A 26457-nucleotide genomic window follows, 5' to 3' on the forward strand; every position below is an offset into this window, starting at 1 on the left:
ACCAAATAAATTTGACTACTTGTTATGGCAGTCACGTTCGATTTTTTGTTAACGACAACCGAGTCCTCCTCTAATTGAAATTACAACTAAAAACTAAATACTTGTTACGAAACTGAAACCGAATATTTGTCACGACAACCGAATTTGAATGCTTGTTACGACAACAGAATTTGAGTGTGTGTTACGACAACCGAATTCGAATGCTTATTACGACAACCGAATTTGGGCTTGTGTTACAATAAATGGATTCGAATGCTTGTTATGACAACCGAATTTGGGCGTGTCTTACAATAAATGGATTCGAATGCTTGTTACGACAACCGAATTTGGGCGTGTGTTACAATAAATGGATTCGAATGCTTGTTACGACAACCGAATTTAGGCGTGTCTTACAATAAATGGATTCGAATGCTTGTTACGACAACCAAAAGCAACTGTTTGTTACGACAACGATTTCGACGGATTGTTGCGATTAAAGATTGTTGCTTGTTACGACAACCGAATTTGGGCGTGTCTTACAATAAATGGATTCGAATGCTTGTTACGACAACCAAAAGCAACTGTTTGTTACGACAACGATTTCGACGGATTGTTGCAATTAGAGTACTAATTATAAAACACAACCACATAAATTGAACAATTTTCGTTCATTAGTACACGATTTCTTAATTTCGTAAAAAACGACTTTGGATCTTTTCCTCTATTGGTTAATCGAGATACATGTTTTTGCTTTATAAGCAATATTGTAGGTTATAAATTCTTCAAAAACAATTTGTGATCAACATCCAGCCTGACGTGGGAAATTAAAAAAAAAGGAAAAGAAAAAAAACCAGGAATTAAAGATGTAGTATCTGTCGTAAAAGTCACGTAAATTTCTTTTACGACAGACCTAATTAAAAGAAACTTTTTTACCATTGGTGGATTGACGAACAAGCAAACTCATGAATTTGTACTTTTCGTGCAGATATTCAGCAAGAAACAGTTTTCCCTGCAAACAACAGAAACTCAAACATTGAACCCTAGCTAAAAAGACGTATGGTGTCAATAAAAAATCTTGGAGATTATCACAATCTAGTACCCAGTCTTTTTTAATTATTTGAAAGAACAACGTCCTTGAAAATTTGGGAAGTATTTAGTAGCCGTGTCGCAGAAAGAAGAAACTACTTATTCTATTAGTGATTCTTTTTTTCGCTTTCTGAATAAGCCCCTAGGAATAAAAAGCTCCTCTTTGTCACTAAATTTTGTACTGTCAATAATAAGGCATGTTAGCTGCAACTTCATAACAGAAAAATGCAGAAGCGTTACGGTCAAAGCAAAGTGTCGTAACTACCCTTCGTAAATCTTGCATTTGCGTATCGCAAATTTTTTATCTTTTTTGAAACAAACATAGGTCTAGAAACATTATTTTTTTCTAACCGCTCCAAAAGATATATTTGTAGTAACGGAAGTTTGATTCAGCTGTGATAATTATTACTTTGTATAATAAATTGGGATGCAATTACCATGAGAGGAAATAATTTTAAAAAGGAAGGAACTTAAAATATAGAAAATTTTCATTTAAAATTTCTGTAAATCGAATTGCTATTAACTTGGACACTGTTATCTGGTTGCAGGAAGTGTTCTAAATGCATTTGCTTGAATACTGTCTTAATCACATCAAAACGTATTATGAATTTTGATTTTATTATTACAACTGTAATAGTTTTGGAAAGACCACTCTTCCCCCTTTTGCCCACTTTTCAGTGTTGGTTGGAGGTCTTTTGGTGATTTACTGGCAGTGGTTCTGGGGATCAATCAAACACAAAGTCAACACTGACTGCAGGAGAGAGGAGGAGAGAGGAATACACTGAAAAAGTCTTAAAAGCTGTTTTTCTAATAATTAATGAACAGGATTGTAGATCAACATTGCGTTAGATTGAAGTGTGATTTAAATTAATAACGCAAATGTTTCCCTGAAATATTCATGCTTTCCATTGTTAATTTTCAACACCTCTACCAACTCCTGCAACACCTCTATCAATTCCTTCAACACCCCCTTCCATTTTCTTATTAAGTACGATGTTGTATATGACTTCTTAAAGATTGGAAATAGTTCAGTTGACAAATGCAAGCCAAACGCAAAAAATTGAGTTTTAAAATAGCTTGATCCTTAATTTGTAAGAGCGCGGGAAAATTACGTGCTAGCAATTTCGTATAAATTAAAGTGAATTTAACATTTCTGTTGACACAATAGAAGTAAATACATAAAATTGTGTTGCGAGTTTCAAGTTCCAAGGTTAATTCTAACTAAAGTTATAATATTTTCCGATTTATAAGGATTTTAAAGAGATTCATGGATTACTTTCGAGTAATGGCCAATATCTATAAGCTCTGTGAGGTATGGTACCTTAAGAATTGGAGTACTGGATACGTTTCAAGTATACACTATCTTAATAATTAAAATTCTTTCACTTTGAAATTTGCTAAAAATAACAATAAAATTACATTATGAGAACTACAACTGTACATTACGCAGTCATTCAGCTACCAAAATTATTTCATTGGCTAATTAAAGACTGCTTCGTCACTCTTACAATGAATATAAACAAAACAGCTCAGTCAAATAATGTTCACTCAAAGTGACCACCAATGAAGGCTTAAAACTAATAAGTGACTCGTTTCTGCAAAAGTGGTTTAACCATACCACTAAATACTTATACTGCATGTAGATGTTGCAACATTTTTCCACCACAAGATTGTTTATCTACAGATACTAACTTCTTGTTAGATACTGTTTTCCACGATGCAATGCCGCACAGCACAACACTATACTTCACTTAACAACTTATCCAATGTCTGCTGTATCTGTTGTATCTTGAAACACCATGGGCTCACGAAGTCAGGAAAACACAGAAGCTTTGCCAACTTCGTATATCAACAAAAACGAGAATGGTCCTAGTGAATGGTGTGTTGATAGACAGTGTAAAGCAGAGCCTTTTGTCTAAAAAGTCCTATTTGTAACTTTGACGAATATCTTTCGCGCAGGGACAGACAGACGAGACGGCGGATGGTACCTAAACTCAGGGATAAGTTCATGGGTTTTTAAACAGAGTGAGCTTATGCGCAGGGAAATAGGGTATATAAATGCATGCAAAACATACTATGGATGTTATCACAAACTTCGTTGAAAGACTTTTGGCGTAGAGTTCTCTTTGAGTCTGTTTATAATTTGTTAAATAAATAAAAACAGGTTGCATGTTTTTCGCATTTTTAATAAAGCAGTTTGGCCCTAGTTAAAACTTGGGTAATTTTCTTTAAATCTTAAATACCACGCCACAACTGGGTCATAATTGCCATTTAAGCGATTGTAGTCTAATTTAAACAATAACGTACTGAACAAAAGCAGCGATAGTTTCTAAAAAATTTTGGGATACACAATTGGGTCTGACTTGGTCTAAGTCACAAAAATTTTGATATATTGTTACGGTAAAGTACTCTCATAGCGCACGAATGTGTAAAAATTTAACTTTGTATTTAGTCGCGTGATTTAATGCCAATTTTAGGATAATTATTTTGCTCCAGGATCCATTCCACCACTATCCAGCCAGCTAATCAACTTTATCTCAACTATTAACCTGGACATGAAATTTTCTGAGATAAAAATTAACTTAGTACTTAATACGTAAGTGTGTTGTAAGCTTATTATACGATATTCTACCCGTTTAAAACTCGCCATTATTTTACGATGCCATGCACCTGAGACATGAAATCAACGAAAATAGACTTCAGTTTATATAATTAGCACCATTTTTTTTATCAACCTTGATAAGATAAAATTTATTTCAGCTTCAAGTTTGCTTAAAAGTTGCTAAGCGTAATATTCAAATCTTACAAGATTTCAGCTTTACGCCTGTTATTTGCGCTTACATTCTTTTGAAGCCTTTTTTATTGCTTGTTGCTTTAATAAGATTAGCCTGCTCTCAACGTCAACAAGAATAATCGTAGAATTTTATGCATACTTAACGGTTACGCTCAGGCTTTGCGAGACAGCAATATATTAAGTAAAATAATAAATAGGTTTAATTTTAAAAAGATTCACTTACATCTAAATACAGCTATTCAACATTCAAACTTTTCAAAGCAGTCTTGGAAAGTAGCTAATATGGAGCAGCATAGAAGAGCATGATGTAACTAACATACACTGAAAGTATTGTGTCGAATATTTTTATTCGTTATGATAGAGGAACCATGCTAAGTAATGAGATTCAAAACGAGGCTAGTGGTTTCTTAATCAACTTTAACGCGGATATAAATATTCCTGTGAAGAAACGTGTCTGTCTTCAAAACAAAAGAAGAAGCTATTATGATGTCACACCAATATTCTCGATATTATGCACGCGAAGTGAAATTTTAAAAGTAAACTCGTTTTCAGGGTGTATAACCTCGTCACCATGGTAAATAGTATCAAAACGTTGGAGTATGTAGTTAAAGATAAAGACTTACACCAGCTTGCGTACAATTTTTTGTTGCAAACCGATCTATAGTTGCTACAATCATGGATAAAATAAAATGAAACAGGACAGATAATCTTGAAGTTTGCCATCATAAGACATCACGCTGTTTGTTATTGTCTCGCTTGCGAAGATAGTATTGGTTTGTCACTCGTAATCAACTAACTTACGAACGAAATTACTGTGTCCTAATGGAACGTCGTCAACGAGCTTTCATACGTAATTTTTTTGAAAAAAAGCTTCTAGGGGACTCAAATCAGAAATAGAAAGTACCACTACATGAATGGATCATGGATCACATCATTGCATCTATGTACAACGTGGCATCCAATCTTATTGCGACAAAACCGATGTGTGAATATTTAATACCATCAGTCGCTAGCCGGTGGAAAACTACACGGTAGATCGCCTGTCAAACAAAATTAACTCGCCGTATATATTTTTAATCCGAATGTACAACCATACGATAAAATGACACCTTGTAAACTATAAAAACCATAAAATCTCCTCTTAAGTTTATTAAATTATCCAAGAGCCTAGTTTAAAATCATATTTCACGTGCCCTAAGTAATGCGCAAAAAGTAATCTCATGCCCAGGGCTCTTCCACACCTGCCGTCATGTCAGAATTCCATAGGGATAGCAGAACCCTGGGGACGAGGATGCGTACAAAGCATTAAAGGGGCAACGAAATGATTTAATAAGCTTAATCCCCAAGCTCTTGAGAAGCAAATAGTCCTGGGGACGAGGTTGCTTAATCCCCGCAATTTCTGAAGAATAGCCTGTAAAAACGGACCACTTAAATGGTCAAGGTGCATGAAATTATACACACATTAGAACCACATAGACGTCTAGACAAACTTTTTAGAAATAATTAATTTTTTATGATGAATTTGCTTTTTTATTTTTGTTTTCTAAAAGAAGAAAAAAATTCCTTTAGTATCCTTTTTGGCGGTAAAATCAGTTACATTCTGTAAATTATATTAAATATCAGTAAATCGAAAGTTGACGAGGGAAAGAGACAACACGAGGAGCTTTTTTTGTTAAAAAATGCTATGTTACTATCTTTAAGAAGGTAATTATTACCTCTAAAAGGACTTTAAAGTTATTTTGTTGCTTAGACTGTCTTTCTGTACAACAATCTTACATGTGTCTATGCAAAATTTAGAAGGATATAAGTTTAAGTTAAAGGCAAGGTAAGTACTCATAATGATTAAATCATTGGTATTCAATACATGTAGGGAAGTTTTGTCATCTCAAATTATATTTGGATGCCCAATATGATATTTAACATGATTTAAGTTGTTTTTCTTGTCGTTAGTGATGATAAACTTCCCCAGCGCCATTAGCTTTCGTGTAAGTCACTAAAGTTGAAAACCAACAGCCGTTTCGTAGCTCCTTTACCATGTTTCCTGTTGCAAAATTATATATCAGAAGTAGTACGACTAGAATTAACTGCCCAGCAAATATAACTCAGAGAAAAAGAGCACAAGAATGTGAGCAGGATAGCACAAGCACGTGAGAAGGAGAGCACACGCACGTGTCACCTGAGACACGCCCAAGTGGAACAAAACATTTCCCGAGCACAAACTCCGAAGAGTTAATGGTAAAATATAATAACAGATAAATTACTTCCGAACTATACATGCTCTCTTCATCCCTTGTGAATGTCGCAACAAAGAGATGTTTATTACGGTATATTGCTTTGAATGAACAACACGGATAGTTCGTCTTCGACGACGACGATTTGGCTTAATAAAAAATTCTTGACGCATTTACAATTGATCAACTCTCGGATGACAAAAATTATTGGTATAGATTCGTTCACATTTTCTAATAACTTCATAAACATGTCTTCTCTCGCCTTGTTGCCAACCATTTTCATGAAAGCCTACCATGTCCTGCCTCGTTTTCAAGTTGAGAAAAACATTTCGCATAAGTCGCGGGAAAGGTGCATTTGAAACCTTTTTGTCCGGAAATAGAAAAACGTTGGATGAAAATTTCTTTAATAAACCCTTCCTTCCTTCTCAATTGTTGTGGATAGCATAAACTTGCATTTGGCAGATGTTTTGACTTCATACTAGGAGGGCAGTGTGGATTTAAGTCAAACTCTTTCTCTCACTAAGTTTAAATCTCTTTTTGCACATGCTCTGTATACACTGGCGTTCGCCTAAAAGAGTCAGGAAAACTGTTGCAAACTGTCTGCGAATGTTGAAAACTACATTGCTAATATCTTTTAAAAAATCGTAACTTTATTAACATAAAAATATTTACAACCACAACAACAGTGAGGAATAGTACAAAAATGTTGTAAAAATGTGATGAAAGTTAGAAGGGTTCAATTAAATGAAACTAAGTTATCTTCTTCACAGTAAACTTTAAGAAGTAATGTCTCCCTTTAAAGATTTAAAATAAGTTAATGCCTCCCTTTTAAGATTTTCATGTACGCATTCATTCTTTTTTATATCTTCCTGTTTACCTTATCGCGAAGATAAACATGAAGGGGCACGCTACAAAACAAAAAGAGGGTTTGTTTGGTTCTATAAGAGTTTTTTAAGATGGCGAATAAAATCTCCTTTACAAATTCCACATGTTCGTTCACGCAGGGGTCAGTAATATGGAGTGGTCATTGTAGCATTAAAAAGGTTGGACTATCTGTTTCAATAAACTATTACAAACGAGCTGAAGTCTTGGCGTAACTACAAAATCAGACTCGGTTGTAAAAAAAAAAAAAAAAATAAATAAATAAAAAAAAAATTACTAAAAAATAAAATGTTTGTACCAAAAACAGATCAAGCTTTCGACAACCCGTTCATAATAAGTTGCCACAACTCTCTCTTCTTCGGATACGTCTTGCGCACAACATCAAGGATATCGTTAAATCGCGTCATGCCACCAGGCGCCATGCAAAACGCACTGCGTGTGCGACGCAACAAGTCCACGAAATCCGCATAACCTTGCGGTCCAAGCAGGACCAAGTCATGATGTACCAATTCCGTGTACATAGCTAACGCCTTTTGCACGATTGGACTGACACTCGGAGAGCGTAGGTACGAGGCTAATTGAGCAGGGTTAAACATCGCGAAGTGACGTGCTGCTTCTAATGCTAAATCGTGAAGTAAGTATGGACTTGTGACCGCGTTGTAAACCACTTTACAGAAGTTCTTCAAGTAAGCAGGGCCCAACGAAGCCGACAAGGCACACAACCAGCGGATGTCCTCCGATGATGGAGGGGCTAACGCATACTTTTTAGTGGGTCGATCGTCAGGCATACGAAGAGTGAGCGCTTCTAAAGCTCGCATTCCAACACGATAAGCATTTTGAAGGGAACGTGGTATATCTAAATTCAACTCGTCCGGAAAATTCGATACTGGTAAAGTGAATGTGTCGATATTTTGCGTACGACGAGAATGGATAGTTTGTTGTGGCAGCGGACAGTGATGAAGCGAGCCACAATAAGGAGGATATATCCATGCAAACTGATCCTGAGGCGCAGACCGGGGTAGGCTTCGTCCCAGCATTTCTTGAGCTTTCTGGTGCATTTGTTCTTGCACAAATTGTTCGGGAGTGATATAAACGCGAGATTCATTCTCCGAACGAGTGTTTTGGTTGTGCTGCAAAACTGGCCTTGGGTTTCTGGGACGAGTACTCTCATTCCTTTCGGTTGCTTCATCGCGAGTTCTCGTTTGATCGTGAATGTAATGCCATTCTCGCGATATACGGAAAAACAATTCCGGTTGCACTCCACCGTTTCGCCCTGCGTTCTCCACAGCAGAGCATGCCCTCTCTAACATTTGCAGGTCCTGTTCGCGACACATCGTGATCGTTTGCGTGATCTCATTCGGACTTAAACTCTGCGAGTAAACTAAACAGGACAGCGCCAACTCAGCAGCTGTTCGTTTTAAAAGCGTATCACCAGCTCGAGATGCTCGGCTTGCGATTTGAATCGACTCTGACGGTGTCAGTGTCCCCTCCCATTTCTCGTTTAACACGCGTAGCGCTGATGCACCGATATCTATCGTCTGATTATCGATCCACGACACATAGCTGGAATACGTGCGAGAAAACCAATTCGGTGAACTGTAGTTGTGAAGGTTCAACGCGAACAGTCCTAAACACAAGATAAAATATTATGCGCATGTATAACACAGTACACATCCGTTAATTCGCATGCCACTAATTCGATAATCGGCTATTTGGACCAAATTTCTCAGTTTCTTGTTTTATGGAACTCTTCTGTTTTCTGCTGCTTATTTGAACATATTTTTCGATCGTTGGCGTTCGAATTAGTGGATGTGTGATGTATTATCGAAAAAGAAACCAAGATTAACCGCAATTATAATTCTCAAAGATTAAAACCACATTAACCGTCAGCAACCGACTGCAACCAACCATCTGTATCAAAAGGGTAGACGCCTACGGTTATTCTAACACTAACCACAGAATATAAAGCTGGCAGTAAGTTATTACTAAATTAGTCAAAAATACACGCAGGACAGTAGAAATGCGAAATACAGCGGAAACTGCAGTATTAATACCTATTTGAAAAGCTGCCAGTTGAAGTCTTCTGTTGATCAAATTGTTTACGTGGATTTCGTCTGCTTCCGAAAACACCGAACTGTTACGTGCTTGCGATAAAACTGACTTAGCGAGTTCAAACAAGGAATACGCTTCAGCCTCGATGCTCTGTATATTCATGGTCATTTTACTCTTTGTTTTCTTGTTCTTCTTTTGTTTGCTCTTTTTCGACTTGGCGCTCTTTTCGTTGACTTTCTCATTTTTAGTAATAAGTTGAGTTTCGGCTACCGTGGAAATTTCTGCTGATAGAACCTTGACACTTTCTAAAGCTTGCTTTAAATCCTCAGCGCTAACAAACTGGTTTTCGTTTGGTTTGGCAGATGTTTGAACTTCACTATTATCTGTTTGGACTTCACATGTCTGCAGAGTTGTTCCTTGCGTCGCTTTCTCTGCGTTTGAATCTGTTGAAGACGAATTGGACAGTGAAACAAGATCATTTGCTAAACTTTCACACGAACTAGCTTGTTGTGGTAACGCCTGACTGAAATTATCGTCCAGTGACACGTCCGGTGCCATATCTGACAAAACTACACCGTTGACACAATCACTAAGCATTTCAAGAGATGGGGATAGTGCTTCATCTTCGCTACGGAAATCTTCTTTAATTGTTATACCTTGTTCAGATACCTCCGAGGTTTTAGAGGAAGCGTGCATTGCTGCTACTTCATCTAACACTACTTCATGAACAGCCGTAATCGGTGCACCAGCCAAGCTATCCTGTTTTTTTGAAGCGCTGTTTTCAATCGAATTGAATTCTGTCACAGTTTTTGATAACGTTGTTTCTGAAGTTGGGGGTTTCTCATCATAAATTGCATGTTTAGCATGTCCAGGCCCTCTTTGAAACATATCTGCTTCAATATTAAAATCGTCATCAAAACCAGCATCCGCTACTTCCGGTGCCGTGTGGTGAACCGGGATTACATCTAATGCCGGAATGCTTATTTCCGGCGTAGTAAAGCTTGAATCAGGCGTAGGAATCAATAGGTCGGATGAGACTAGCAGCTGTGGTTCAATGGTCTGTAAATTTTCGTTGCTGCTAACCGATGAACCACCACCACTTGTGCCGTCTGATATCTCACTCTTCGGAATCAGCTGCAAACTGTTATTTTCCTCACAATCTTCATTTTCCAGTGTACTTGATGAAATGTTTCCAAGAGATTGCTTCGCGCAGGCGGAAATTTCAGCATCTTTAGACAATGCACCGGTTGTGACAGTATCAAACGCCGGATTTGGCGGTTGCGACGGGTTGTTATCTACTTCTGCGTCCCAATCCTCTACTGGAGCACTCCATCCGTCACCTAAAAATATGACATGACGGTACAACAAATTTAAAATGAGCAAGTGGCAAAATCTACGGAAATTCAATCCTGGAGAAAACTCACGGAAATTCGCCCACCACTAATCGCAACTTTAGATACAGATAGCGAGAAGTATAAGATATTACCAGGGTGGCCACGTTTTTAAAACGTAAATTTTGCAAATCATAAAATCGAGGAAGTTTCGGGGTTTAAATTTTAGAAAACGCTGAAAAAACTTATAAGAAACATTTCATATTTTTAAAGGAAATAAAGGTACCTTGTGCCAATGTCAGAAAAGTTGTCTATTTCCAATTATTATTATTATTAGTCTGAATATTTGTACAGGATAAAGCGACTTCAGTGTTGGAAACAGTGTTATCAATGTGGGTCATGTGTTCTTAAATGTATCCATAAGGTATACACCGACTTTGAATACCCAATTTTTTTAGCCCTGGTAGGCTTTCGCTAAACAATCCTGTGCTGTGGACTGAACCACGGACCTTGTGATTACGAAGCGAACTCCATAACCACTAGGCCACGGGCCACAATTGCAGTAACTATGTAAATATAATTCATCAGTCCTGTTGCAAGATAAACATATGCTCATTTTTTGGTCACACGAAACAACTAGTAACAAAAAGTTACTAGTTGAGAAAAATATGGAAGTTGCTATAAAAAAATTTAGTGTAAATTTTAGGTCAAATAGGAAATTTGTTTTTATAAAAATGTGTTTTATGACAGAAAAAAATTTATTATCACCTTCAAATGAAAAGTGCATTTCCTGTCCCGAATCCGATTCGGTCAATTCTCGCGACGGCTTTGCTTTTGATTGCTTTCGAGTGCGATTTGTTTTGTTATGCTTTACCCAAGGTCGACTTTTCTCATTCTTATTCTTTGAACCATTTTGCCTTGAATGGCGTCGCTGATTTTTGCGACTGGTTGCCATGGGAGCAGGTAAGTTTCTGACGGTGGATCTTTTGTCGCCTCCGTCACCATGACCACTATCACTGTCGCTCGACAACTTTTGATTTGCAGGCCTAAGAACAAACACAGTAAAAAAGAGACAATAATTTTGGTTCTAATAATGTTGAAGTGATAAACTAATACTTTTGTATTTATTTTCTCAAATTTGTGATAAAAATAACAGTTAAAAATGCGTTCAAACCTTTCTTGAGATCTTCCACTCGGCGGCGGTACGTTAGCTCTAATATCTGCGAAAGTGAACCCGAATTTTTTTGGTTGATTATCGTTACCTAACAAATAAACAAAAAGCCGAGGGTTGAAATAATAATTTAAAAAGGGTGGAACATATCATGAAGTACAACATATAGTTGCTGAAAAATTGTGAGGCGTTTCTTAAAAAATCTACCACGACGAAACAGGGAGATTCTAGTCTAAATTCAAAATTTAAAGTAAAGCTTTATAAGCCTCACTTAATTGCAGCTGTCAATAAGACTAAACATTGTTGTTGTTCTTTGAAATATAATTAACTATTCTTTCCTACAAAGCCACATTTCAAGAGCAATACGATGTTTTGTAGGGAAGCTAATGTCATATACATTTACTTTGATGTACTAATCAAAACACTGATTTACTTTTCCCAAACGCCCTTTCCAGTTTACCTCGATGTTTGGTTCTTGTATTGTCTTGCACAGCAACCCACGATCCAGTGTTATGTGTCGACGACATGAAGGGGTAGCGTTCTTTATCAAGTAAGACAGTTAAAACTTCTTCAACTCTTTTATCTTCAGTTCGGGCATGGGTAAGCAAGGCAAGAGCTAAGTCTCTGCGGTGGTGACGGATGCTCTCACATAGCATTGGCTGTTTTTGATCTACCGCGTTACTCGATAGACCTGCATATAATCAAATACAATAAAAAGCAATTAAAAATTCGCTACTTAATTTCTATACGTGTTCTTTCAAAAGAAACATTTTGTAAAAATCGAAACTCTAAAAAATTATCTTTTGCTGAAATGCAATTTCGACAAGTCACATTTCGACAAAACTCACATTTCGACAAAACTCACTATTTCCACAAAACTCTCTATATCGACTAAACTCGCTATTTTGACGAAATTCGCTATTTCAAAAAAATTCAATATTTTCACAAAACTTTAGTTTCGAAGAAACTCACTATTTTGACAACACACGCTACTTCGACAATGTATGTTCGTTAAAACAAAAACAAACAAGTAACAAACCTAAAGAGACCAAAGCACATTGATAGCCTAGTATTTCGTCTTCTTCATATTTCTTGCACGCGTCAGCAAATTGATATACGTTTCCATGCAAAACTGTAGAAGACACCTGTACACCACATAAAACTTCAAAGGTAAACGTAGCCATAATAAGGGCTAGCACACTGTCTCCACGCAACATTGGGTTGGCTAACATCTTTTTAGCTTGATATCGAATGAATGCCAATCGCTCGTCTGTTATTCGAATGTTCTTTAGTTTTTCATACAGTGACATTTCTAGACAGCTTAACTTAACCTAAAAAACAAGATATTATGAAAAAAATATTTTTTTACAACTGAGACATAAGTGTTCTACCTTGTTTAACAGACGTGCATTTTCTTTATAATTTATTCCTCTCAAAAACAAAATACGAACTTCAGACCTTTCAAATTTTTTTATGTAGGGTAGCAATAGAAACATCAGTTTTGATTTATACAGAAAAAATCTGTTGTTGATCAAATGATGGACAAATTTCTAACGGTTGAGAAAAAGACTTTAAAACCCAAAAAACTAACTTAACTCACTTCTTCGTTGTTGGTTTGCGCGGGCAAGCGAGGCACGGTTAACCCCAAAATGGCCAGTTCAAATGCGACAGTCTCGTTCCCAGGACTTTTCATGACCATTTCACAAAGGTTATTTGCTTTTTCTGTGATGAAGGAAAAATTAATGACGCCTGATTGAACTTTATCCGGATAGGAGAAAATTATTTTCTTAGCCAATATCGAAGCTAGCTTTGAAGCCTTGGTGACGAAACCATGGCAACACATAGCTTGCGTAAGTTTATTAACGACTTGGAATTCGTCCATGTTGGCTGGCAACGCTGAAGTGACGTCATTGTACATTTTTTCAATATTGACGCCACTGACATCGTCATATTTTGCCGACCTTTTTGTAAATAAAAAGACGGCATTTATACAATTATTCAGTGGATAGCGTTTGCATATTTAAAGCACATTTTTGCATAATGAGAGAAAGTAAGAAAAATAAAGTATAAATTATGTACTTTGAGGAAAATTTAGCGAGTGTAGGCGAACTTGGCGAGTTTTTGTCAATTTCGCGAAAATTAATTCATTAAATTATTGGGAAACTTGTTGTTAGCGAAATTCAAAGAAATTAATTCTTGCGATTTTTTTTTTCTTTCTGAAAAACGATTTACACTTTTTTTACCCCACTTTTAGCACTTATCTTTGACATGTGAACATTAAACTGCTTTATATATGTCTCCTACACATAAATGTCTTTGAAATTCTTTTTTCGCAAAATTTAAATCTTGTGCAACATTAGGATTTGTTCACTTCACGAAAATTAAAAATAATTTATTTCATGAAAAAGATCACTTAAAAATGAACACTCTGAAGGTAGTTATCACAACGTGCAAGATTATTTTCCTGTTAATATACTCAATATACTTCCTATTTTAAATAAAATGTTAAATGAAGCATAACGTTAACAGTACTGAATTTACCTTGCCATTATTGACAATTCCTTGTTTGATTCTAAAAAAATACTCACAAAAATTAGGTTACGTTGTGTCATTACACTCAGTGACAATAACAGGGTTCAGACAAAGGCTGACAAAATAAATTCCCTGAGTTTCCCTGAGTTTTTAGTCGTTTTGAAGGTATTTTTCCCTAAAACTGACCTAGCTTTGGTACCTTTTTTCCCTAAGCAAATATAAGTAGAAAACGTTAAATGTCAAATGTAAATCTTGTTACTCTAACAAATTGTAATAAACAAAATTGTCAGATATAAGACCTACATTTATTTGTTGAAAACAATACATAACTTGGCATAACTAAATATTAGAGCTGGGCATCATCAACAGGTAAAATTATAATCCCTTTAAGAATCTTAAAGATTATTTCGATTTAAACAGATTTAGAGCCTAAAAGGTGGTAAAGCTGACAAAAAAATTCCCTGAACTTTTCCTAAATTGGGAAAAAAAATTTTTTTTTTCCTGAGTTTCCCTGAATTTTTTTAGAAAAGACCTTTTTGCCAGGCTTTCCAGGGTCTGCCTGAACCCTGAATATACCTTATACTCGCTCTTCTATATTCTGCTAACATTTTGGGTGTTCTCCACTAGATGGAGTACTCCAAGCGGAATGTTTTAAAACATTTTGATGGGCAGGCACAATTAAAATTAATTTCATACTTAGTCATAATTTTGTATGATTTTTCAGCTCCTTGTGGTATATATTTGCAAGTGGAGCCTTTAACATTGAGAAACTCGTCATTCTTAAAGTGGATACAAATATAAATGATGTGGAAGGGGGATAGAAAATGCCACGCCCATTTTCTTATTACCCCCATAGCTATTATAACTAAACTTATAAGAAAAATTAGAAAAAAATCGATCCTAGGTTCCAGGTTTAAATCCGTAACAAAATGTGGCACAACAGTTTTATAGGCATTTTTTAAATCTGGAAGAAATAATCAACTCGTCAATACTACGCAGCAGAGAGAAGCAACGTAATGCCAATAACAAAATAAGAGACATCACATACTGTCAAATATAGTCAGTTGCTCATAGTAAATATCCCAATCTACATCACAAGCTGCTACAGCTTGATTGAATCCAGTGAATGCTTTTGTAAGACTCTCCTCCTCACGTGTTTGTCCTGCTGCTGATTGCTGGTTACGATCTATAAACAAAATGACACCATATGTATTTAAAAAAAACATTGTTCAAAATCAAGAATATAATTTACTTTACAACATCAACACTGTACGATAACCTTTCACATAAGATTATAAAAAACTTGGATCGTAAACAAACACAAAACGTTTACAATAGGTATTTTTAAAAACAAGGTCCTTGCTCAGATTTTATGGAATAAAGAAAAATTCTGACACGTTCCTTTGCTGTATAAAATTTACTTTTAATTTTAAATTTCCCCTAGCGTTTGTCTTGATAATTCTATTATTAAAGTTATATTATATGGATTCAAAAATTCTGTAAAATTTCTCTTTTCAGATGTAAATTTAACAAACTAAGAAAATATATGATCACAAGAGGCAAAGAAACCATATAAAGATTTCCAATAAATTTATTTTATAGATGTTGAATTTGACATATTAAAACCGGACTAATCTTTATATTTTAATTCTATCCAGATTCACTGTTGCAAACAGGAATATATATACTTAAAGACAAAACAGTGTTTTGGATAACCATGTTAAAAAAACAAACCATTCTTTATGGCTGCAGTTTCGATTTGATGATTCCAAACTTGCAACTGGTACTTCATATTTAACTTTTCTTCAGCAGGCAAATATGGCACCATGACGGCCAGCTCCCATAGAAGCACAATTTCTTCCATTAGGTGGGCAGAGGCGTAACGACAAATGTGATGGGCAGATGAATGTAAGCCTTGTACGCTATCCATGTTGAAACCTAGATCATATTTCGTAAAAAAAAAACAGACTTAAGATTGGCTTCAACTAGAGAATATGTGGAAAACATGCAGGTGTAAGGATATCCGCAAAGATTCCAACATTTATCTGTTTTTTTCCTCATTAAACAGAGGTAAAGCTAAATACTTCTACTGTATATTTTTTGTGACATATGCATAGAAAATATATTTTCAATGTTGTTTTTTTTGTTTGCTTTACCTGCTCGTTGTCTTGAAGCATGACTTCTAGACATGTTGTTGTATGTAGATTTCCAATATAAAATCATTTGAATGCAGTTCAAACATTCCTCTGTTATAATGTTTAACAGGTTCGATGCATTTTGATCACCTTTAGCAAACATATGGCGTACAATGGATAACAAGTTCCACATAGGTTCTGGATCATGACTTTGAAATGATCGCACAAAATTAGACCTAAAATATTTTGCATTGAAAGAATTATGACTTTAAAATGACAAATATCACATTTTTAAATATACAAACAAACAAACAAACAAACAAACAAATAAATGAAACACTAGACTGTTCCAACAACATTTCGGTACATTTTTTCATCTTACCATTCCAGAGATACTGGTGGTGCAGATGTCAAAAATGTTGAATTGATATCAACAACAACTAACGGCGCTCCTCCACAAAATCGCCCAAGAATTTTCTTAATATTTTCTCGTAAAGAGATCTCATCAAGAACCCATTTGGCATTCTCAGACAGTGATGCACCTGCTGTCGGGTCTAAAGTAATAATTGGAATGACATGTTATGGACATTACTATTTTAAACTTGACATTACCAGGTTTGAAAACAACTGCAATCCTATATCAATTGATTTCTAGCTCCTCCGGGCTTGCATATAGACAGACTTTCAAACTCTCTTCACAACATTTACCCAAATTCCATCCCTCTATAAATAGCCCCCTGAAATATATTTCGAGAAAGTTCCTTTAAAACTCAGAGTGCAGTTTGAAATTAAAATTTTTATGTAAGATTTTGATAAAATTTGTGTTGGTCAATTTCTCAAAAATTTAAAAGTTACTTGTGCTAATAATAATCAAAAAGGCTGCATATACCCTTCTAAAGTAATAATATATGTTACATAGTCAATATTTCAGCAGTCAGTGCTACGTAAAAGACACAAATCTTACCTGGTGCTCCATCAAGTAAATTAATGGCAGATTCTTTTGAAGACAGAAGTTCGTCAAGAAGACGTTGCGCTGTTGGTAAAATCTTAAAAATACAAGCATAGAATAAAGGACTTATATAGTAATCAATGTACATGTTAGAATACATGCCACTCAAATTTTACATGATTATATATCCTCTAATCTTCAATTTACTGTGATTTATTATGACTTTTAAGCAAATTAATTTCTGCGCACGCATGCACATGACCTTATTCAAATTCTTCATCAGCATATCAAGCTTTACACTACTGACGTCTTCAAACTTTTATTTTACTTTCTCTTATAAAACACTGCCGTGTATTTAAAATGCAAAGTGAATGTATTTGCTTTATTTTTAAGTAGATGAAAATCTACACAAGCCCTTACGAAACCATGCCACTGTTAACATGTCACATATATATGTAAATATTTTAAGCAACGTAAGACAATGAATGAACACCATCCACCAGCTAAAAACTGTTAGAATCTGGAGGAGGGTTATAAACTTAACAGAAAAAATACTGTAAAAGGGGCCAAATTCTGGACCTAAAGAAGGGATATTTTCTTTCTTGAAAAAAAGTGGATTGCATTAAAAAGATGCCAAATTTAACAGAATTAAACTTTTTAAATAAACAGTAAAAATTTAAGTCAATTGATAGAATAAAAAGTTTTTCATACCTGTTGTGGAAGCTCAGTGATGAGGTATTGTGCAAACTTTTGCAACTGATCTCGTTCTAGGCGTGTCAATGACTCAGACACAGGGGCTCGAAGTGATACTTCACTTTTATTAAAGATTCGATATAGACACACAGCAGTAGCATGCTCACACCATGTAGCTGAATCTCGACAAGAACAATGACAAGAAGTAATGTGCCCTCTGTCAAATGTAATTGCAACATTATATACTTGCTTTGCTGGTGTGTGTGACACAGGCTGTGTCACAACACCATTTAAGTGAAAACCTAAAAAAAAAAAAATGTCGCATGCTAACATTGATCTAAGAGATCATATCCATGTTTGTTTTGAAAATAATTGTTTCGATTTGTATTATATTTTGTTTAAAACGATCTCTATACAATTCTAAAAGCAATTTTAAAAATAATTTTTACCAAAAAATCATTTCAAATTCATTTTAATTTGTTTCAAAATAGTTTTAAATCGCTGAGTTGAATTGAAAATCATCTTGTAATTACTTCCACATTTTGTTTCTAAATTTCATCATTCTCGGCTTAACGTCCGTTTTCCATGCTAGCATGGGTTGGATGGGGTATATTAATGACCCTTTTCCAATCCTATCTAGACTGTGTTAGATCTAAACTCAACTTCCGCTGTATCAAGTCTGTCCTTATAAGTCTTTCTCGGTCTGCCTCTAGGCTTTGCCCCAGGAACTATCAAGTCTCTACACTTTCTTATCCAATTATCCTCCTCCATTCTTTCCAAGTGCCCCAGCCAATTCAATCTTCTTATCTGGATAACATCTTTAATTCTACGGATACTTAGCCTGCTTCTTCGCTCATCTAAACTCTTTCTGTCTCTCAGACTGGCGTTTCTAAATTTGTTTTTTAAATAGTTTTTCAATCTGATCCTATTCGTTTCTTTTCATAAAACAAACTAAAAATCATTTTAAAAATGATGATAAAATCTCAGAAAACGATCATTTCAATTAGGTATGAAAGGTAAAAAAGTTGTGGAAATGGTCCTTAAAACAACTAAAGCCTTTGCCTAGCAAGTAACAACATCATTATAAGGTTCTTATTTGCTAGGGAAAGGTTTACGTCTTTATTCTTGGTACGGTATATATAATATATTTAAAAAATTTTTGATAATGAACTTTGTGTATATATACATATGAATCTTTTTTACCTATTTGAAGGACATCTTTCACATTGCCAGATTTTGCTAAGACATCACCAAGTTTGAACTTGTCATTTGAACCACATGCTAAGCAGGAATACAAACGTATCTCCTCTTCATTTTCAGGAAAAGACCAAAATGCAATTCTTCGTTGTAGACCTTCAGGAATGGGTGGTGTATAATGCTCAACAATCTCAAATGGATAATTCCTTGCAACAGATCTTGCACTTATTTCAATCAGTGATAAAAGCTGAAAGAGAAAAAAACTGTCAATAATAAAAACCAAGTGTGATTTTTTTACAATTTTCCAGCAATAAAATTTTAAGGTTACCAAAACGTAATCCCACTCAAATTTAAAATAAAGTCATTTTCTTCATCATTACATTTTAAGTTTGAAAAAAATTAACCAATTTATAACTTTAATTACTTAACAAAGTCAACAATATATACATTTTTCTACTAAAACTTTTTTTTTCTTTTCGTTCTTACAAATAGCCTTGACCACATAACTCACAAGTATTTCTATTTGTTTGTACATATTTGTTTTGCAAACAATAGTTTGTAGAAACAGAGTTATACAGAGATTTTTTTAACTATTGTATATACAGTATAAAGTGCCTAGTCCAATGCTGGTATCAGTTAGGTTAGTATGTAATAGACTCAACTGTCATTATAAAGTTGGTAGATTTAATCTTAGGATTGGCAATGTATAGACCCTTATGGAAACAATTGCAAGGGTACTTCTCTCAAAATTAGTAACCTACAGAAAATATAAATCACTACTACCGTATAGCGCACGTTTCGTGAAAATTATTGGTTAGGACGGTTGAAATATTTTGGGGTAACTGATTTGCCCTAACTGTTTTCTTAACACACTTTTACTACTTTTGCAATTGCACACAAACAAAAGAAAAAAAAAACAGAAATAAGTGACGCTAGTTTCTTCTTAGGATAAAAACATACCTCATGTTTTCTGTTACATATATCTTTTTCTTTCTCAACAGGATTAGGCGATGGACACTTCCAACCAGCCCAATTTAAAACCTGATCAGAGTCAGAGATCCAAGAACATACGGAATCTTCCTCCTCAAATTGTTCACTGTCATCAAAGGACACAATATCCACATCACTACCATCAACTAATATTACATTCTCCATGTCAGCTTGTTGTATCATCCACATAATTTTACGACATTTTGCTTTGTGTGTATATATTTATAACAATTTATAACATTTAACTAGTGGCAATATTTCATTTATTTGTAGTTGCTATAAAGACGAAAATATAAGTACTGACCTGTGATGGAAGTCTGCTTTCGTTTAAGACTTCCATCTCTAATGTATTTGGCAAATTCTAATGGAGATCACTTTTGAATTTTTTAATTTTTGTTTTTTATTCTTTTTCTTTTCAATTTTCACAGATTATAAATGTTACTATGTTTGATTGAGCTGAGGCAGTCTAAGGTTTATCATTTTTTGTTTCTTTTTTGTTCTAGTGGCCCCCAGTGGAAACAATCCACTATCTATAGGTTTTTGTGATTTTCTGGGCTAGCCACTTTAAATATTTATTATTATTATTATTATTATTATCTCCAGATGAGAAGACTAGTTCCTGGGCAGATCGAGAAAGACTTAGTAGGAGGAGGTAATAAGGACAGACTTGATGCAGGGAAATTAGAGTTTTGATCTAACACAGTCTAGATTAGATTGGTAGAGGATAACTTACTCATCAGAAACGATGCTACGTTAGTTTACTAAAACTAACACTCTAAAACACTACTGGTAAGTAGTGAAAAAGTAGCTAGTATTTATGATTATTAAATTTAGTATCTCAGAATATAGGCCAGCAATACAAAAAGAATGATATATTGTTCGAAAATTAAAGAAAACAAACTCTGCTCTGCTCTGCTCTCATCTGTTCCTTCAACTATCTGTTTCGTTGTTGTCTCGATTTTCCCTATTTAGCAATTTGTTGACCAGCATCGAGTAAATCAACACAGAAGACCGTTATTGAAATTGTCTATTTAGAAACGCAGTGGCTATTCATACGTGACCGTACTTAAATATTTTTTTTCTATTCGTACGTGACTCTCACGTATTTTAATATTTTTTTTCTATTCGTACGTGACACTCACGTACTCACGTACTTTATCATTATTTTATTTTTTTCTATATCTGCGATTTTCTATATCTTTTCTTCGTACGTAAAATCTTTTCTTTCTACTTTCATAAAAAAAAAAGATTTTTTATACTTAGCGTGAAATTTCAATTTGTTATGAGGAAAGTTTTAGTAGTAGAAACCAGCCTTTTCAACTTCATTACAATTTCAATTGCAAAAAGGCGCGAATAGGACTTCTATGCTGACGAAAGAAAATGGAGGTCGGGCAGAGTTTTTCGAGCTTCGAGCAGTTAAATGAAGCAATTTGTAGTCATGAAAAAACTAATTATATCCAACTTTATGTCAAGAGTTCTCGTTCTATAGAGAGTGCAGCTAACGAAAAAAAAGTATAATACAAACAAATGTGCATGTAATTTCTATCGCTCTACAATGTTACCACGCAGGCACATTTTCAAGTTAAGGAAATCACTACATGAAGATCTTTTGCGAAGGAGTTATTTCCAACTAGGTGCACTTTGAAACACTTCAAGGACAATCATAGAGTTTTTTCAAATCATGCTAGTCCCTTGACATCCGAAATCATAGCAACACGTTCGCAAAAAAATCAAGAGAATAAACCAAGAAGTGTCGATGAACAATATCGGGCGTTAAGTGACATTGGCAAAAAATAGCTGCAGCTGGTTCTGTTCTAGGCTCTAGCAACTTTCATTCAATCTTAACCGAATTAAAGGCCTTCAATAAATATATTCGGGACGGAAAACGTGTGAAAGTTATCCTTGATGAAGTTGAATTTAGTAAATCATCCAACACAGGTATATAGTCTGGAGAAAATGACCACTTTTGGTGTGCGTTTGCATGAATTAATTTATTTATTTATTATTTAGCTAACTTGATATCAACAACATCTTCGTCAACAGTTGTACGTAACTGCGGTATTGTAACTTCTTCTTCACTGGTTTCTAAAAAACGTAAGAAGCGTAGAGATCATCTACCTACCTTTGATTTTATGATAGTTTAGATATAAGTTTTTTATTGCTTTCTTAGCTCTCGTTAAAAGCAACCATTGTATATCTGGCTCGTCAAATATATCAATTGATTCATTGGATTTTCCTTCATCACGTAAGTGCAACATTTCAAACTTGACATTTGTGAGGATGGTTCTTGTATTTTTCTTTTAATTTTATGCCATATTTTTTAGATGATCTGATTGAGGATGGATGTGAGGAGAGTGATAAAGTCGAAAAAATTGAAGATGTGAAGGAAAAACGGTTAAAAAACATGGACAAGATATTTACAGCTTTATGCAAGACAGAGTTGACACGCTTGTATGTCGCTAGTAAAAACGCTTAATTGAAACTAAAAATGGAAAATTGGATAGTTAGCGGCATAAAATATACTTCAGAACCTCTGACTTAAACGTTAGACCGAATCAACTTGGGTATTTATTTGCAAGTGGTGCATTCACAGAACATCAAATTGACATACTGATGGATATGATGAAATTAACCAAAAATCTTCTTGATGTACCAATTGATTATTTAACAAAAGTATTGATTCCCGAGCTGCTATTAGAAATCACCATACAGGTGTTTAAGATTAATCGTGTCGATGCCGAAAATTACATACAAGAAGGAGGATATGTTGATCCTGCAGTGGTGTTTGGAAAAAGAAAATGTACGTTGATGGTTAGATACTGTTCAAATAATATGAAACGATTAAAATTGTAAAGTTCAAATTATTGCTATTATAGGGAGTCAACATGAAAAAGCAGGAAAAAAAAAGAAAACCCTCTCACCTACCGGATTGTAAGTCAGATTAAATGTATTGGACAAAATAGTTGATATGATAATGATTTCTTAATTTTTATTCATTATCTTTTAATTTATATATTGTAGTGAAATCGAAGTTGCCTAAACTTGGACAAACACAGGTTAAAGGTCATACTGAAAGAGAACTACTTTGTTCATCACTAACACACTGCCTGGCAGTGAGCGGGACTCGATCTAACATATTGGGACTCGATCTAACATATTGCCGCACGTAGTGTAGTGGGTTCGCCTGCGGCTCCCAGTTATGGGGACCGCGGATCGAGTCCCGCTTACTGCCAGGCAGTGTGTTAGTGATGAACAAAGTAGTTCTCTTTCAGTATGACTTACACGCATTATACTCGCCCGTCATGATCAGAGGTCTGATCGGGGTGAAGCATTCTCTGTTGAGAATGAAATACGGATGTGCTATGATAAATATTCACGTATGTACAGGTTAAAGGTATTCTTTATAAAGCCGCTATGCTTTTGCACCATAGCGGAGTAACAATGTAACATTAAATACATTTACATATTCATCTGTTCCATAGGATCAACGGTAGCAAATACGTTGCCATCGCACACAATTACGACAACAACAGCTTCTCTGGAAATTAAGAAACAAATTCCAAATGGTAATAGAAGGTACTGATCCATTTAAACAATTATTGTTACCCCTCAATTACATTACTTGTTTTTTATTCAGCTCCAACTATTTCAAACACCTTTTGTGAGGTGAAAGGTGTAAAAAGCCTTGTTGAATCGAAGCCATTTGAGGATAATAACGATTCGAATTTTAATTGTAAGTACTATAGTCTATAATTCTCTGCAATTTTCTAATTTTAGCGCATTGTTATATAAAAAATAATTCTTAATTTAGGGTTCTCCCTCATCAAATTGCCACCAAAAATGTGCAAAAAAGGTAGACCGAAAGGGTTTTATACGGCTATTGGCCTGCCCAACAGAAAAACAAAAGCAAAGATGGTACCATTCGTTAATTTACCGACCAATGATAAAATTAAATGTTAGTTTTACTAAGCTTTTTTGTATATTCTTTATTTATAATTTTATTTTTCTCTATTTTTAGTGATGTTAGAATGGGTACTAAAAGAAAAGACTACGGCAGACATTTCAGTCATAGTATCTGGAAAGAAAACAATTACACAGGAAATGATGCAGATAGAATTTTATCCAAAACTGTCTGATCAAGACAAAATCGATTTATCGATGATCCAACACTTGTGTGGTAAAGCTGCGTGGAAGCATGTTATAAAAAACACAAAAAATAAGAAATGGTTTTGCGAAGTTTGCAACAGCGATCTTTCCGAGGAAACGTCTGTGGGATGTGATGGTTGTCTGTGCTGGTGCCATCTATCTTGTATTGGCAGAACAAAAATGCCAGCAGCTAGGAGCTGGTTCTGCAAACCTTGCTCCGTACGACAAACCGCAGCCATAAAATCAGATAAACATGAAAAAGATTGTTAAGAATGCTCTTTTGTAAATATATACATGCTGTGAATTTCTCTAAATTTCTTTTAATTCTCCCAGATTCATTTTAAATATAAATAAAGTACGCGAGTTTCCCGTACGAATGTAAAGAAAATAATAAAGTACACGAATGTCACGTACGAAGAGAAAAAAAAATATTATAATACGTGAGAGTCACGTACGAATAGAAAAAAAATATCAAAATACGGTCACGTATGAATAGCCACTGCGATTTAGAAAACGAAAGTGGCGTGTTACTGTGTTGTTTTTAAAGCTGCTTTTTTATTATTTCTATATATAAATCCAGGTTCATTGATAGAAACTTATAATTGTCATGTGTGTGTTCAATATTCTATGTAGGAAATTCCGAAATTTGATTTTAAAATGGGATTCAAATCCTCCCTAGCTAGCTATGCCGAGGTGTGTGTGTGGTGCCATCTCCCCAATTTCCCTCACATGGCTTGGGTTAGGCCAGGGCTATAGTAAAATTACCTCTCCGTATTGAATCACTGTCAAGGGGAATATACACCGTTTATAACCAGTTATAACCACTAAGCTATGGCACCAATTATTAGCATTCTGTGAGAGCATGCTTCCATTATACTATTTTTTTATATTTATTTTTCTTGTACTTTTCTATCATGTTTGAACAGAGCTCATTTAATGTCTTGTGTAGCAATATAATTCTTACCTTATATATATATATAGTATATAAAATGCTAGCCTACAAGTTAAAGGTTACCTCCCGTGAAAAATCAAGTTGAGCTCATATGAAAGAGCTTGAAAGGTTGTCTGGGATTTTGAATATTTTTTTAAAAATTATTGATTAGTTCTTTAGAATTTGGACTAAGAAGATTCCTTAATTATGCATGATGTCATGAGTATGCTCTGCAAAGGTGTTAATTTAACATTTTTGAAAAGCCATATAGAGTTAAAAATGTTTTCAGGCCCTTCACTTTAATGGGTTTTGATCATTTGACATAATTTTTTTTTATTTAGTTAAAGTAATTATGCTCAATGCATTACTCATGACGTCACAATTTCGCATAATTAGTGCTATTTTTGAGACAAATATCTCGAGAACAGATAACGATTTTTCAAAAAAATTTCTAGACAACTTTCAAAGATCTTTCATATGAGCTCAATTTGATTTATAGCAGGAGGTAACCTTTAACTAAGCTTTTTTGGAGGATATCAAATTCAGTTTCTCCGAAAGGTGCAGATTAGCCGAAAGGTCCATATATGTGAGGGTGGCCACGGGTGTTTTTCAGGGGTTTTTTCAAGCTTTTCGTCTGTAACTGCCAGAAAAGCCTGGGTCCATCCAAAACCACCTGAATTGCACACGAAATGCAACGCGTGCGAGATTATTGTTCTCATTTAAATTTTATCGAGAAGAAGGATGGTGTTATTTTGTCGCTGTTCTCTCAGTTTAATATTTGTCGGAGGATTTTATCACAACTATTTATGGAATAAATGATATAAAAAACAGTTTTTCCCAGAACCCATCCACTGCCACTGCTCAACACTAAAAGAATAAATTATACATGGCAATAAATGCTTAAAAAATATTGTTTCCAGTTGATTCAAGTGTCTAAGTTTTTTTATAACGCCAGAAGTCGTCCGACAGCCCCTGTGGTTTTTGCAGCATTTCTGGCAAGTCGACCCCCTTGTCTCCAAACAGACAAATGTCCAGCAAATCCCTAAAATTTAATCAACCAATCAGCACAAAGTGAGTGTGGTCACGTCTTACCCTCTTTAATAATTCAATTAATTATATTTATTTGGGTAAGTGAGGCCATATGCGCTGAAAATAAAGGATTTAGAAAATAAAGTATTCTTACAGCAGATAATCGTTAAAGACCAGCCTAATTTTTCCCTACCTGTTCAGATTTCCTGGTGATAAGAAAAATGCTGGGTCTCCTGGCTAGTAAAGTGCTAGAATTGCTCAATTAACATATTTAGCATATAAAAGAATCGAAATTTAACCAGAAAAACAGAAAAATTGTCCACTCTAAT

The 26457-nt window shown here is 34.8% G+C and overlaps 2 protein-coding genes and 1 long non-coding RNA gene across 3 annotated transcripts in view; 1 reads left to right on the forward strand and 2 right to left on the reverse strand.

Moving 5' to 3' along the window:
- The window catches only part of LOC130629008 (ubiquitin thioesterase OTU1-like), a 74910-nt gene extending 71845 nt beyond the window's left edge, over positions 1-3065 (reverse strand). Inside the window, exon 1 of the mRNA XM_057442096.1 lies at positions 3055-3065. The gene's annotated coding sequence lies outside the window, so the exon portion shown is untranslated. The remainder of the gene's footprint in view (positions 1-3054) is intronic.
- Positions 3066-7210: 4145 nt separating this feature from the next.
- Positions 7211-20926, reverse strand: LOC130628728 (zinc finger SWIM domain-containing protein 8-like). Its single transcript, XM_057441715.1, has 16 exons — positions 19993-20926; positions 19039-19279; positions 17854-18137; positions 17158-17239; positions 16576-16747; positions 16215-16429; positions 15793-15996; positions 15107-15244; positions 14068-14098; positions 13127-13487; positions 12566-12857; positions 11987-12217; positions 11530-11617; positions 11124-11401; positions 9027-10364; positions 7211-8599 (listed from the first exon to the last, which is right to left on the reverse strand). Exons 1-16 carry the CDS (start codon positions 20209-20211, stop codon positions 7281-7283), a joined length of 5493 nt encoding a protein of 1830 aa, XP_057297698.1. The 5' UTR covers positions 20212-20926; the 3' UTR covers positions 7211-7280.
- A 1874-nt stretch (positions 20927-22800) lies between these two features.
- LOC130629034 (uncharacterized) lies at positions 22801-23879 on the forward strand. Its single transcript, XR_008981893.1, has 3 exons — positions 22801-23588; positions 23660-23755; positions 23834-23879. It is a non-coding gene; the product is annotated as an uncharacterized LOC130629034 (long non-coding RNA).
- Positions 23880-26457: the final 2578 nt, after the last annotated feature.

The sequence above is a fragment of the Hydractinia symbiolongicarpus genome, chromosome 15, assembly GCF_029227915.1.
Source record: "Hydractinia symbiolongicarpus strain clone_291-10 chromosome 15, HSymV2.1, whole genome shotgun sequence".
Classification (NCBI taxonomy): Eukaryota; Metazoa; Cnidaria; class Hydrozoa; order Anthoathecata; family Hydractiniidae; genus Hydractinia; species Hydractinia symbiolongicarpus.

Excerpts from the sequence above, each read along its gene's own strand:
- LOC130628728 (XM_057441715.1), bottom strand. The coding sequence starts at position 20,211 with ATGTGGATGATACAACAAGCTGACATGGAGAATGTAATATTAGTTGAT. Across the intron at positions 14,099-15,106 it reads GCAACTGACTATATTTGACA|AATCAAACAAGGAATTGTCA; the intron begins GTATGTGATGTC and ends GTATTTTTTTAG. Across the intron at positions 11,618-11,986 it reads TACAAGAACCAAACATCGAG|GTAACGATAATCAACCAAAA; the intron begins GTAAACTGGAAA and ends TTTATTTGTTAG.